The sequence below is a fragment of the Protopterus annectens genome, chromosome 3.part1 (genome assembly GCF_019279795.1).
Source record: "Protopterus annectens isolate FY-2018-M chromosome 3.part1, PAN1.0, whole genome shotgun sequence".
In the NCBI taxonomy this organism is placed as follows: domain Eukaryota; kingdom Metazoa; phylum Chordata; order Ceratodontiformes; family Protopteridae; genus Protopterus; species Protopterus annectens.
This window is the reverse complement of record NC_056732.1, coordinates 1882462105-1882478088: the sequence shown is the minus strand read 5'-3', so window position 1 is coordinate 1882478088 and position 15984 is coordinate 1882462105. Positions and strand designations below refer to the sequence as shown.

General features: G+C 36.8%; 1 protein-coding gene across 1 annotated transcript in view; it reads right to left on the bottom strand.

The window, feature by feature from the left end:
* Window positions 1-13812, bottom strand: part of LOC122798803 (zinc finger protein 84-like) — a 318054-nt gene extending 304242 nt beyond the window's left edge. Inside the window, exon 1 of the mRNA XM_044067926.1 lies at window positions 13656-13812. Coding sequence (XP_043923861.1) covers window positions 13656-13667 — 12 coding nt within the window. The 5' untranslated portion in view covers window positions 13668-13812. The remainder of the gene's footprint in view (window positions 1-13655) is intronic.
* Between the last annotated feature and the right edge of the window lie 2172 nt (window positions 13813-15984).

Here is a 15984-nt window from a genome sequence, read left to right as displayed (position 1 = left end):
TGCGGAGTCTGTTTCAGAGGAGGGGTAATCTCAGAGACACAAACCTGTCCCACCAACATGTTTTGTTTATGTCACAGATGAGATTTAAAGTGGGAAATTCTAGTGCTATCTGCTTTGCAAATGTGTAATAGATCAATCAGGGCTGGATTGGAGAATGCCTTGTACATTAGACATTCTTTGCCGCCGCGCCCCCCCCCCCCCCATAGTTTGTAGAAGACTGAGTACAGGGACAAGGCTTTGAAGAAGTCCGCATAGGACATTCTATTTACACTATGTATTCTTTTACTTTGGAACCTCTGTAGCCACTCCAGATCATTAATTATAGTGTTTGCAGAGCTGTTTGTATTGTCTTAAGGAGGTAAAACCATTCTTCTATAGTGAGTTATTTGACGTAATGGAATGAAAGACACAGATCTCCTTGTAGAAGGCTGTAAGAAAGATTACAGGAACGGAGATTAAATCTGTCTTGACAGCTAAGACCAAAACTTTTATTACAGACTGTAACATTTGGGGGTCTTCTACCTGCATGATATATCAGGTTAAGTACATGTTGAAAGGGGCAGTATACTATAAAATGTGTCTAATTATGGCAGAGTACAGAGGGATAGTAACGTCTGACCTGGATGAAATGCATTTAGAAATTAAATGGGCTAGACAGGATTTCCTGACTAGTGTTTCTACATGATGGTTGACAGTGAAGATCGAGGTGCTGACCCAGGTGCCCAGGATCCTGACTAGTGTTTCTACATGATGGTTGATGAAGATCAAGGTGCTGACCCAGGTGCCCAGGATCCTGACTAGCATTTCTACATGATGGCTGATGATTAAGATCGAGGTGCTGACCCAGGTTCCCAGGAACCTGACTAGTGTTTCTACATGCCTGACTAGTGTTTCTACATGGCGGTTGATGATGAAGATAGAGGTGCTGACCAAGCCGCCCAGGATCCTGACTAGTGTTTCTACATGATGGTTGATGAAGGTAAAGGTGCTGACCTAGGTGCCCAGGTTCCTGACTAGTATTTCTACATGATCCTATGAACTACATGAACCTATGAACCTATAAACCTGAACCTATGAACCTATAAACCTTAAAAAGGGCACAGTATACTCAAATCAAGGGGTGGCGTAAGCCATACAGAATCGGGCTAGGCTTATAATTGCCCCAAGGCAGATAGCCTAATATGAACCTATGAACCTATGATGGTTGATGAAGGTAGAGGTGTTGAGCCAGACGTCCAGGATACTGAAGTTAGAGGTGCTGACCCAGGTGCTCAGGATCTTGACTAGTGTTTCTACATGATGGTTGACGATGAAGATAGAGGTGCTAACCCAGGCACCCAGGATCCTGATTAGCGTTTCTACATGATGGTTGATGAAGGTAGAGGTGCTGACCCAGGTGCCCGGGATCCTGACTAGTGCTTCTACATGATGGCTGACGAAGATAGAGGTGCTAACCCAGGTGCCCGGGATCCTGACTAGTGTTTCTACATGATGGCTGACGAAGATAGAGGTGCTGACCCAGGTGCCCGGGATCCTGACTAGTGTTTCTACATGATGGCTGACGAAGATAGAGGTGCTGACCCAGGATCCGGGATCCTGACTAGTGTTTCTGCTTAGAATGGAGTTAGACATGACAATATTGCATTCTTCTAAATTCAGTTTAAGCCCATTTTCTCTACAACACTGACATGTAAAGAACAATTTCTTGCTGCAATGATTTTCCATCTGAAATGGCACAAATGCCAACCTCCAGCTTACAGCCAACAGCAAATAATGCTGGCCATAAGCCTGTTGTTTGAAGCATAAGGCTACGAGTACTGACCCTTGGTGTACTACACTAGTTACTTTCTGAATTGACACCTGCCACCTTCCATGGATTCTATCACTCGTGCAATTAGCAAACTAACTGTGTAAAGGGCTTTCAGCTTATTTACAATGCTAACATTGGATATAATGTCAAAGACCTTGGCCAGATACAGATATGCTGTATGAATTAAGCAACCCTTACTTAGGTTCTGTGACCTTTTCTAAGAGATTTAGTTACTTAATTATACTTAGCCTTCCCACGGCAAAAGCAAAACCTTTGTGCACCCAGTTGTATGAGTTTTTTTGAATATCATAGTTTAAGTCAGAGATGAGACATTCCATGGCCTTGCAATTTAGACTAGTTAAGCTTTTCATACCTCGTGGCTAGACTTAAAACATGTGCAGGAGTCCAGCAAGGGTGTTTCTGGCATTACTTACGCATCAAGGTAAATTCTCTGGACTCATGACATTTACTTAAATAGATACTTAGACAATACAGCACCAAAAGAGACATTTTTACTTTTTGATAGCATAATCAGGACTTACTCCATGAAGAGCTTAGGGGGTGTATGAGGATTCAGAGATTTGGGAAATTTCAGTGACCATTTCTAAGGCAGAACTAGCAAGAACTGTCTGAAAATAATTTAGTACATGAGTTCAGGACATTGCTGGAAGTTATTTTTCAGTTTTCTAATGCAGTTAAAGGATTTCTAGTTATTCTTGCTTTCTGACACCAGCAATAATTCATGTTTGGCTCTGACTTTCCTAATGTCCATTTTTAGATCCTTGCTGACCTTTTTGATATATCCATTAATGTGGGTAGCTTTCACTTTGCTAATGCATTAGAAGTATGCTTTAATTTCCTTTGTTAAGGAATGTATTTATGCTTGTGACAAAGTTTAATTTATACATTTATATTTACCTTTGGTACTAGTGGAACCTATAAGATGTATCCAGTTATCTAGGTGGGAGTAGAATGTAACTACATTAAGTAGCAGCTGGAATCGGGGGCTGGTGAAACTGCCATTAATCCTATCGATATTATCACAAAATTTAAGCAGGTTTGTATGTTTAAAGTCCTTAAATTCAAAATTGTTTACAGCAGTGGGATTTGCAACTTTAAAGAAGGTTAGTAATATGTGGTCTGACAATTAGAAAAAGAGACACTACAGACATGGCATACTTTGTGGCAAATACTGGACACAGAATATTTTGACTTCTTGTGGGCTGCTTGACTATTTGTTCTAGCAAACTGTCTTTTATTAGGTCCAGGAATTGTTGAGCATATCTAACTTCCTTGGTGTAGGTATACCAGGTAAACATATTTTTAATTAAAGGTACCTTAGGGAGTGTCTTTAGGAGTCTATTGTGGTGTTCTGGACATATGGACAGTGTCCTATAGCACCCTGCAGGCTGATAATTTTTTCCTTGTTTAGGTTGTGTTGGAATTCAAAGTTCAGTTCACGAGTGCTGCAGAATATGCCTAAATACATAATTCTGGGACAGTTTGTTAAACAAAAAATAAAGCAGCTAGATTTACCAGCCTCCCAGTTTTGCTAATGAAGTTATGAGATTGTCTTGGGGATACCTGGGTGAAAGCTCTTATTCGTTTTTAACTATGAGATTGTCTTGGGGATACCTGGGTGAAAGCTCTTATTCGTTTTTAACCATGAGATTGTCTTGGGGATACCTGGGTGAAAGCTCTTATTCGTTTTTAACTATGAGATTGTCTTGGGGATACCAGGATGAAAGCTCTTATTCATTTTTAACCATGAAATTGTTTTGGGGATACCTGGGTGAAGCTCTTATTCATTTTTAACTATGAGATTGTCTTGGGGATACCTGGGTGAAAGCTCTTATTCATTTTTAACTATGAGATTGTCTTGGGGATACCAGGATGAAAGCTCTTATTCATTTTTAACCATGAGATTGTCTTGGGGATACCTGGGTGAAGCTCTTATTCATTTTTAACTATGAGATTGTCTTGGGGATACTTGGGTGAAGCTCTTATTCGTTTTTAACGATCGTTCGCATTCTTGTGTTTTACTGCTGGATTTCATTGCATTTGTTGAACACTTGACTGCATCCTGCCTGCTTTGCCTTCTGTTTGACTTGTTTTACTTGGTTTGGTCTTTAGTATTGTCCTCCTGTTTTTGGTGTGGCCAATGGAAAACATAAACAGATACTGTCAGCTTAAATTGGGTGCAGGGAATGCCCTCAGCCTCAATGATAACATTTCTATTTAAAGTGTATTAAAATTATGGTCCACTAGACTCTAGCTGGTTATAGTTCGTTGTGAGGGAAGTTGTTAATACTGCACTTGGATAAATATGATAATTATTCATTTAAACTTGGAGTTTCATTTGATAAAATGTTTTATTTCTCGTGTAATATGACCTTTGACCAGAGTCATGTGAATATTTTGATATACACAATGGAGCGATTGTTTCACATTATACTGTCCTGATGAAGTCTTGCATATTGAAGACGAAAGCAAGTAACAAAATTCTGGATTAAATTATTCTATTTTATGTGGTGTTTGTGAGTATTGTTTTTTACTCGGAACATTTTGGTTATTTGTTTGACTACATATGTTGCTCCTTCTCTTTTTGGATATACTGGAATCTGTAACAACTTGTTACAATTATTAGCGGCTATGTGGCTCAGCTAACCTCTTCAAAGACAGTAATAACAACAGTAAATAATAATACCAACAATTTGCTAACCAGGTAGCCCCAACGGAACACAATCCCTTTTCAGGGGTAACACAACAACATCTGGTTAAGAACACTTGTCATCTACCTACTTAACTGAATAAGCTACCTTAAACTTTAACAAGGCATCTTTATTCAAACTTTAACAAGACATCTTTATTCAAACTTTAACAAGGCATCTTTATTCAAACTTTAACAAGACATCTTTATTCCTCCCATAGGGAGGGTATCAGCGAGAGACAGTCTGTACTGGATCTGCTAGATAAAGTGATGTATTGTATAACAGTGCTCTTAAGGCACAATCCCTTATCCTTCATGCCTAGATTTCCCCCCTAAAACACCTTGTATAAATACAATTAAGGCACAGTAATGAAGAGTTCTCCCTGGTGTCTACTGTCCCCCCTTGACCAATGTCTTTAGTTTTCTCGCTGGTGGCCAGTGGTCCTCGCGACCCACGTCTTCAGAGTTACTCCCTGGTGGCTAGTGTTTCTCCAACCCAATGTTGTAGGGTTTGCTTACTTATTCTAAGGTGTATGAAAGTATCACAGCCATGCCAGCCCATCCACACTCATTTCATACACAACCCCACCACCACTAAAACTCCCCAGCACTTACCTCTACTTCCTTTTGGCCATAGTTGCTAATGGTAAGCAAATTAAAGAAATAACTTAGCCTTTAAAAATAGAATCTTTTTGAGTTTCAGGTCTTGTCTCATTCACTCCTCCCCGCCTACCTTTCCTTAATCAGCTTCAGTATTCCTCACCTTAAAAAAGAGTTTAGTCAATTATAACTAGCAGTATATGCCAAATAAAAATCTCATTTCTTACTTGCGGTCATCTTTTTGCAGTAGTTTCAAAGTAAATTAAGTAATATACTTACATATCCTAAATATACAAAGATCAAAGCAACCCAAGAAATATGCCCAGACAAACACTGTTAGTAAATTAAGTAATATACTTACATATCCTAAATATACAAAGATCAAAGCAACCCAAGAAATATGCCCAGACAAACACTGTTAGTAAATTAAGTAATATACTTACATATCCTAAATATACAAAGATCAAAGCAACCCAAGAAATATGCCCAGACAAACACTGTTAGTAAATTAAGTAATATACTTACATATCCTAAATATACAAAGATCAAAGCAACCCAAGAAATATGCCCAGACAAACACTGTTAGTAAATTAAGTAATATACTTACATATCCTAAATATACAAAGATCAAAGCAACCCAAGAAATATGCCCAGACAAACACTGTTAGTAAATTAAGTAATATACTTACATATCCTAAATATACAAAGATCAAAGCAACCCAAGAAATATGCCCAGACAAACACTGTTAGTAAATTAAGTAATATACTTACATATCCTAAATATACAAAGGTCAAAGCAAGAAATATGCCCAGACAAACACTGTTAGTAAATTAAGTAATATACTTACATATCCTAAATATACAAAGATCAAAGCAACCCAAGAAATATGCCCAGACAAACACTGTTAGTAAATTAAGTAATATACTTATATATCCTAAATATACAAAGATCAAAGCAATCCAAGAAATATGTCCAGACAAACACTGTTAGTAAATTAAGTAATATACTTACATATCCTAAATATACAAAGATCAAAGCAACCCAAGAAATATGCCCAGACAAACACTGTTAGTAAATTAAGTAATATACTTACATATCCTAAATATACAAAGATCAAAGCAACCCAAGAAATATGCCCAGACAAACACTGTTAGTAAATTAAGTAATATACTTACATATCCTAAATAAACAAAGATCAAAGCAACCCGAGAAATATGCCCAGACAAACACTGTTTGAAATATAGGTAAATTACTTAAAGATTTCAGGTTATTTTTAAGAAAATTGAATTTAAAGCACATTTTGAATCATATAGGAACTATCAACCAGACACATAGAGTAACACTCTGTAATCCTAGTACTTTCAATCCACCATTACTCAACACGTTACAAGTTTTTCAAAAATTTTGTGAAAGTGAATTTAGAAGGATAAAAAGTCCTCATGTAGAAAATAATTTGACTAACGAAGAATTTATGGCTCTAAAATCTTTGACTACAAACCCCAATATTAGAATAATGAAGACTGATAAAGGGGGCAAAATAGTGATTATGAATACTTGTGATTATGTAAGAACAATAGATGAAATGTTAACATGATCAAAGCACATACAAAAAAGTAACTTATGAACTTGTGGGTGAAAGATTTAAGAGGTTAGACACCATCTTATTCGATATGTTCTGTCAAGGAGAACTGAACAAAAGTGAGTATGACTTTTTATTTATGAAACATCCAAAATTAGCTTTATTTTTTTGGTATTCCTAAAATTCAGAATAATGAAAGAAATCCACCTTTTAGGCCAATTATTTCAGCAAAGCAATCAAAGACTGAAAACATTTCAATTTGGTTAGATAGCATGTTGAATCCAGTGGTTCAGAATTCTGAATCTTATATTAGGGACTCATGGCATTTGCTTAAAATATTGAGGGACTATGGAAGTTTTAGTGAGGATTTACATTTTGGTACACTTGATGTAAAAATCTGTACACTTTGATAAATCAAGAACAAGGAACATAATTTATGAGAGAATATTTAACTGGACACACTGAATTTTCAGGGGAGAAAGTAAATATGTTATGTAGTTTAATGGAATTAGTTTTGGATAATAACTTTTTTAAGTTTAACAACAATTTGTACAAACAAACCTCAGGAGTGGCTATGGGGGCAAGGGTTGCCCCGGCTTTTGCCAATATTGTTATGGCAAATTTGGGGAACTAAGTTTTTGAGATCCAATGTAAATTTTAGTAAGGTCAGTTTGTACTATAGATACATAGATGATTTGTTTTTCCTATGGAGGGGTGAATATGCAGAGTTTGTGGAATTTGTTTATAATTTAAATCAGACAACAGATTTTTTGTCCTTCAAAATTGGGGAATTTGGGAAAAACATAAATTTTTTGGATTTGACATTAAGTATGGATGAGGCCACAAAAACGTTTAAGAGCAAAATATATAGGAAACCATATTTTGCCAATCAATATTTACATAAGGACAGCATGCACCCATTTCATATGAAAAGGGGAGTTATAAAAGGTCAAATAATAAGATTAAGTAGACTCACCTCAGAAGAGGAGATTTTCATGGAAGACTTACTATTCTTGAGATCCTTGGTTCTTGATAGCGGTTCTGAAAAAGGTTTTTTAGAAAAAATAGAAAGTGAAGTCCGGTTTCTGAGAAAAGGGGTGGCCAAACCCATTTTATTTTCAGAAGATCTAGCACTAGGTGCACCATCTGTTTGTAGTATTAACACTGAAACACACACACAAGAATTTTACACTGCATTCCCTATACCAATTGTTAAGGAAATGTGGTGTATTAAATCTATTATTGAAAATAACTGGAGAATTATCCTTGGTAACAAGGATTTAGCTTCCATTATAGGACAAATACCTAAGTTTACATTTAAGAAAATTACTGATATTAAATACATGTTGGAATCAGTAACAGGAAAGAATAGCAATACAGATAGAGTCTGTTCAAACAAAAGAGGAACTTTCAGTTGCACAAATTGTAAGCAGTGTAGATATAGGAGTAATTCCTCTTTTGTTGAGTAGAACATCTGAAACAAACCATCTGGGCCAAAAAGTATTATAATTGCAACAGTGAGTTAGTGGTTTATATGGCAACTTGTGTTACCTGTAAAAATTATTATATAGGAAAAACAAAGAGAAGTTTTAAACATAGGATTTACGAACACATTTTAGCCATAAAGAAGAAGGATAAAAATAATGCATTGGCTAGACATGCACTTTCATGTTCTGATTTTAAGAAATATGAGTTTTTAGTTTTAGATAGTGTAGACAAAGGTTTATTAGTGGGAGATTTAAATAATAGTTTGAAATGTAGAGAGGCTTTTTGGCAACTGGTGTTTGGGGCAGATGAAACGCCAGGGCTAAATGAAGTCATCAATTTAAAATGTGTTTTAATATATAGAAAGACAGTTTAAAATAGAATGATTGCATATATTAAACATTTTACACATCATATTTATTTCACATATTTAAGTATAGATAGAATTATAGGTAAAAATGAAGTTCACTTGTTTTTTGAAAATATTGTAAATATGGTTTTAACATGATTGAAGTTATTATAAATACGGTTTTAACATGATTGAAGTTATTATAAAAGGAAAGGGTGTGTTCTTTGTCAGTTTTTCTGAAGAAGTTCACGGTAATAAAGTGAATGAAAGCGCTAAAACAATTTATGGTCTGAGTTTTTTGCCTGCTGGGAGTTGTCCGTTCTGGATCTGGTGTTTTTATACTGTTTGAAATACATATCTGGTCCTCAAACAAATAGCTTTGAATAGTAATAGCCATTTAGCACAAGTGGGCCTTCTTAGTTCATATAGAGCTTCACATAAATGAAAGTAGAGATGAACCCAACAAGCTATGATATTGTCCCTATGCCTTCTATTAGCACCATTTTATGTTTTAACATATTCCAATATGATTAAAGTATGCATGACGTTTGGAGTATGCATAACATACAGAACTATACAATGGTTCAGTAGGGTTATGGCCCCAGGACAGGGAAAACAAGCAGCTGTAAATGACAATACACAACAAAAGATATGCAAATCTTTAGAGCAGGAATAATTTGATGCTTTCGCTGAGTGTAAAGAACAACAATAGCAGTGAACTACAAACACCTTGCTCTGTGTTCTCCCCTCAGATAAAACCTTTCAGAAGATAAATATCAAACAACATACAATGAGATTTCAGTTAATCCCCACGTGGTTCAAATGAAGAAAGGTGACAAAATAGAAATGTCACACAAAGGGGAAAATTACTAACACATGCTATACAGCAAAAAAAATTCATTCTGGGCGGAACAGAAGTGCTACACTTACAGTATAAATGCCCATCACATAAATTAAATATATTGCTAATAACCTGCCACTTAGATAAAATGTAAAGAATCAGTTCTACCAACATGTAAGGATACTTCTACACTGTCATAAGTCTGTCATCTACTTCAATAATGTGTTTAAAGGCAGAGATTGTGGGAATTAATTTTAATAAGACAATTTTTGTGTCGCAAAGTTAAATTTGTAACAGGCTATCTTAACTTAGCTTCTGAGCTGCCTTTATCATGGGCTATAACACTCAAACCAAGTTTATACAGTATTCAGGTTTCTGGGGAGAGAGAGATTTGTACAGTACACACAGAGATGTAACAAATGCAGAGAAAAATGGTCAGACAAAAAGCTACAGTGAATGAATCACTGCATTAAATATTGCTGTGTCACTTTGTAAGAGGTCTTTAGACAAAACTGTGTTATGCTAGATGTGAAAAACAAGAAATAAAGTGTGAACATCAAGTCAGTCTTGAATAGTCAACTTCAGAAAATTAACAGAACAAAAATCCAGAATACAAAAGAGTCAAGACAGTTCACACTGATCTAACATTCTGACAGTAATACAAGACATCCAAAAGCTAAAGGACTGAATTTTTAGTGAAGACAGATATTGCTGAAGACCGCAAACTGTGGGCTCTGTTACACTCTCATCCACCAATACAAGACTGGAATATGCACATACATGGTGTATCAAAAACGGTCTCAAACTAAATTAAAAAAGGGATTATATTGGTGTTTGGCAGAAACATTGTACCCACCCTTCCTTTAAGACTTTAACTATGCCTTATATTTCTATAGCAACTCGCTATTCATATTACATTTTACATTCTGTTCAGATTTTCATAAAAGCCTGTTGCAAGTATTTCTATTTTGCCAATTTGTGTTCCCCCACTGGTGTGTCCAGAGTTTGTAATCAATCACTCTTCTCTAGCCAAAGATCATCTTTGCAACATGTCACTGTGCTCTCCACCAGTATCCATATCACACTTTTGGTGTGCCTCTATAACCCTCTAAAGTATGCTAAAGGGAATTATTAGTGAACTGTACATCAGGAGAATAAACTCCCTTCCTCATGACATCACATGCATAACTTCTCAACATCCTTTTTGCTAAAGTAAAATCTTCATTAACTGTGTCACTTACTGAAGTATATCAATCTTCATTCTGCCATGGAGTATGCACTGCTATTCCCATGCTGAGGTCACTAACAAACATATAATTTTCCACCTGCGTACCCTCATATACAGTGCAGAATCAAAAGCCATATTGTAATCTACTTACAGGGAAGCCATGTTGGGACTACCTTCCACTGCCCCAGGGCATCTATACTGGGACTACCACCCATTTCTTTAGGGAATGAGTCACTGTAATGTACCAGAATCATCTGGTACAGTTTCACTACTCTGAGGCCATACTGCATGGAACTATTCACATGCCAACTCTTCAGGCATGGCACATCAGTCTGCCCTTCAGAATTTGCTATGCAAATGATCATTTAAAACTAATGGAAGCGTCCCTGGTCTTCTAACTGCAGAATGCATCCCTTGTTATGGAGTAACTCCATGTGGGTATAAACCCATTCAAGGTGACGTGATAAAAGATCTGTTAATAGATGTCAGAATATTTCTACAAAATCTGTAAGTAGCACAGTCTCGAAACTAACACTTCAGAGAGACTAGGGTTTTACTGCTCCAGAGTCTTTTATCCTTTCTTCTAAACTTTCCTTTCCCCTCTGACCTTCCTTCCGAACAGCTGCTACAAGACACTGCTGTAGGACCCAGAACAACAAATTGTATCTATACAAAGAAAGTCATGTACCACTGCAGCTCCTTGAGTGTTTAATAGAGAGTCAGTGGCCCAAAACATAGTGCACCTGCCTTTGGTGCAGAAGAATGTGGGTTCTACTCCTATACAAGGCAGACCGACTGCTGACAATGCAGTGCAGAATTAGTGGGGTGCTGTACTCCTGAGCGTGTCATCCTTCACATGAGACATTAAACCAAGGCCCCATCTGTTCGAGATGGTGGTAGCTCAGGTTTATGTAAAGATCCCATAGCACCTATCAAAAAGACTAGTGAAAATTCCTCAACGTCTTAGCCAAAGTTCCCCTAGAAGTATAAATACCACCTTGGGAATACCCTGAAAAGAGGATACTAGCCTAGTGGGACTAACTTGGTTATAGAGGGTAAATAAATTAATAAAATATTTTTCACCCCTTGTTTATGGCCCATGTTACAGCTCAGGATGCACTATCCAGAAGACGAAGAAGGTGCCGACCTTCTAAATTCAACATTAACGCAGGGAATTCAACACTAAAACCGTAAGTAAAAGCAACAGCTTTGTTACCAAGGTAACAAACTGAACTTCCCATTTCTGTAATCTGCTTTGGCAGAACTTTATCTTTAAGTATCTCACACATTTTCTTCTTTTTAGGTTACTAAGTACCCTTTTTTTTTTTTGCTGCTAAGCTCTTTGGTAAAAAAAATATTGAAATTGGAACTAGTACTCTTTGTGGGCGGCACAGCAGATCAGGGGTTACACTGCTGCCTCCCAGCACTTAGTTCTCCATTTCACGTCTTAGCTGAGGTGCCTCCTGTGCGGAGCCTGCACATCCTCCTGTTGTTAACACAGGTCTTTGCCTGGGTGCTCATTTTCTCTCAGACATCTAACAACATACTGTAGGCAAACTGGTGTTCTTCCAAACTGCCACCATGTGTGCTGTATGTCAGTGAGTGAGTGACGGGTGATGGTTAGGTCATACATTCAGTTAGTAGCCCTCCTCGTGCTAAACGAGTGCCAGTACAGTCTCCAGTTCCCCTAGGCCCTATAACCCTGAACTCGACAATGAATGAATTAATTAATACATCATATAACTAGTAGTAATACAACACTATGCAAATAACTCTGCAGTCATGCCCACCAAAGTCCCTCTGAATCAGAGGCACAGATAGGAACCAGGTCCCTTAAGTAAAAATCTTTGCTTTTTCGTTTATATTTATTTGTTAACTACATTGGTTAACTGAACAAGTCCACTGGACACAAACGCCCCTTTTCAGAGGCAACATGTCAGCACTGACTGGGTACGTGAGTCAGAGTCACACAAACAGGCAAACAGACGCTAATGGAATCCAGCCCTGTATTACAAGAAGCAATTCATTAAAAGCTCAAGGCCTTAATTATCAACAATGAAGAACTTCTCTACACTCTACATCGTTTACTTATTTTTTTTAGACATTGTCCACACCCTGCACTATAACAGTAGCACACAGTGAAACACCATATCGATATAACCATGTAATCTAGGTGACGTCTGAGACATCAGTCCTAAGGTTGCTTAGCTACATAGTTACACCAGATGGTCATTTATTATCAATGCTGTGAGACTTGTAATATTATGAAAGAAACTGTCCCCTCCCACGTTACAATTGCCATTTTTACTCACTGCCCTGAGTTATATAGTCTGTCATAGTTTACATAAAGGAGGAAGCCAGTCATTCAGGAAGGCAGAAAGATTTAAAAATTCAGAAAATCAAACTAAAGAAGCAGTACTACTGTTTACGTGTAAATACACCTAATGTAAAAGACATGTACAACACTAGGCTACTGGTAATGTATCAGAAGTGGGGCAGAAGACAGCTGACCCAACATCTGGTGTGCTCACTTAAGTAACACAAGTTCTGCTTGACTTTGAGAGTCACAATAAATGATTTACTTAATAACAGTTGATTTATCTTATATTGATTTATCTTATAAGCACTACGAAAATACATATCTACATGTACTGTGTTATTTTTTCTGTGCTGTGCTCCATTGCTGCATTAAACCAAACAGATAATTAATTATTCACTCAGAAACATTTTTTCACTAAAGTTCTCTCAGCTCTGTGCATTTTTTGCTCAAGATTTAACATCACAGTTCTCTCTCCACCAACACAAACTGCTAGTGTCAGAAACACAACACTTAAAAAAGAAGCACAACAGATATTTATTTCATATAAATCAGAGCCTCCCTCTGCAGATCCTTGTAGGAGAGAAACACGTTACCAGTAACTTCCTGCTCCTGTTCCCAATCCCACCATAGCAACACAAACCACATCCTTCATAAACACAAGGCCTAATAACTTAAGATCTGCAGAAAAAAAACATAACACAAAGCAGGTTTTCTCATCAGCATACTTCTTACCTCTAACTTCATGATGAATCAGTCACACTATTCAGGAAATCAAACAAATACTGCTTGTCAGGGCTATGAACTGAATGAAAACTAAATTGTTACAAAAAACAAACTATTTCTGCAACTTTCTGCATAGGAAGCAGAACTGTCTCAAACAACTACTCATTTCCTGTCCGTCTGCAAACTGTGTCCCTACACCAGTCAGAACCACTCATTTAATATTCATGAGAAAGCTGTGAGGAAACAGCAAGTGAGAGGAATTTATACAGATATTTAATGAGGTTACTTGCCACACTCACTACAGTGCACACATCGTTAATATTCATGAGAAAGCTGTGAGGAAACAGCAAGTGGGAGGAATTTATGCAGATATTTAATGAGGTTACTTCACTTGTCGCACTTGGGCTCTGTCTGATATCAGATTACACAGTACAAGCAGAGAGCTCTCCCTTTCATATCCAAAATATGGACCACAGTAATTGTCATAAAGTAGAACAAATGGGTAAAATATGGAACATTTACTATCAACATCAACTAGGAAATTCATAACATGGTTAATTTGTTATGTTACACTTAGAAAAAGTCCTTTAGATAAATGAATATTATTCAACAAGATTTAGCATGGATATTTGTTAAAAAAACAAAGTTTTTAACAATGAATGTTTCACAGATTCTTCCAGTGTGGAACAAGGAATTTTTAAAACTGAAAATAAGGCACATTTCTTCTAATGAGGCATAAAGTTGAGCTGTATGAATACATCAACATCTACTTTCACCTTACACCGCAAAGCAGGACAGTTTTACTGTATGTTTCATAAAGTCCCATTTTGCTGCATTTTCCTCTTATGTATGTTATTTCTAAAGACTGCATACACGGCCTAGTGATTTTGATAGTACCATAGTCACTTTTCATGTAATTTGTTAGACAAGATTCCCACTAATTTTACCAGGCGGCCATAAAATAGAACCAGAATTTATGAGAAGTCCTGTTTAATGCACGTCCTGCAAACTAATAAATAAATAAATTAGTGAAGGAAAGGTAAACTTCTACAGCTGCTGTGCAGTAGTTTCTTTAACAACTGCTGATCAGACAAATGCAGATGGCAAATAAGGACTTTCATGAAAGCTGTTCTTACCATGCACCATCCTTTCTGGAAAAAAATGCTTTCTCATATCTCCCTTGAGCTTCCCATCATATTTGCACACGGTGATATCTTCTTCTGGTACGTCACTGTATCATTTCTACAAATTCCCTTAAGGTGCTTAAATGAATCCTTCATATTCCTTCAAGACTGGTCATGTTACACCCTTGGAATGAATCATTTTTTATAGGATTTCTGAATGCACATTGTTTTTGTTGCTTTCTTCTATACCAAATGTGCCTTGTCTGTGCACTGATGAAGTGAGATCACAAGAGCAGCTTGCAGCACTACATTTGAAGCCTTACCAGCTGTCTGTACAGGGGAATAATAATTTGTTGTTTCCTATAGCTGATGTCTCTTCTTGTACATGCCTGTATACTTACTTGTTTACTTTACAAATTTGTCAGACAGCTTACTTATCTTTAAACAATCTGGTATCCCAAGTGTGCTTCTACCATTGTTACCACTGTCTCCTCCCAAGTTGTATATTCATGTTGCAGGTTATTTTCATGCAGTATGTTATTTTGGTTTTCTACACCTAATTCAGTCTACTGATTTTAAATATGCCGCCAATGTTGCCAAGTCACCCTTCATCTTTTTATAATATCATATGTATCAGCACTATTGCATATGTTTATGTCATCAACAAAACACATTATTTGTCTTCCAGGCCTTCTGAGGTGCTACTTTTGCATAAAATGAAAAGGACCAGGCCTAGTACTGACTGCTGTGGTGCCCCACTAGTCACCATCTTTCATCTGAGTAGGATCCATTTACTTTAACCCTCTGTGATCTTTTTCTAGTGAAGGCTTTAGTCATAGGATTATAGGTACTTACTACACTATTGATCTGTGAGGATCTTAAGAAGGGTAGCCTTACATTCCCATGGTAGGTTTTAGCCCTTATATATTTTATAGGTTTATAGGTAAGTTCAAAACATTAACAATGCTGTAAGAAAGTTGCTAAATTTGCAAATACCCCTTTCAGAACCCACAACATATAGCACTAAAAACCTAAATTGGTTAGAACTAACCCATCAACTAATGTATACACAGCTTCTTACCACATATAAAATTATCTAGAATCCATCTGCTTGTCTAGCACTAAAATAACATTCTACACAACTATTTTCCTAGTCAGTCATTACGATCCACTGACTAAAAACTCCTATCTGTCCACAAACCTATCAAATCTGC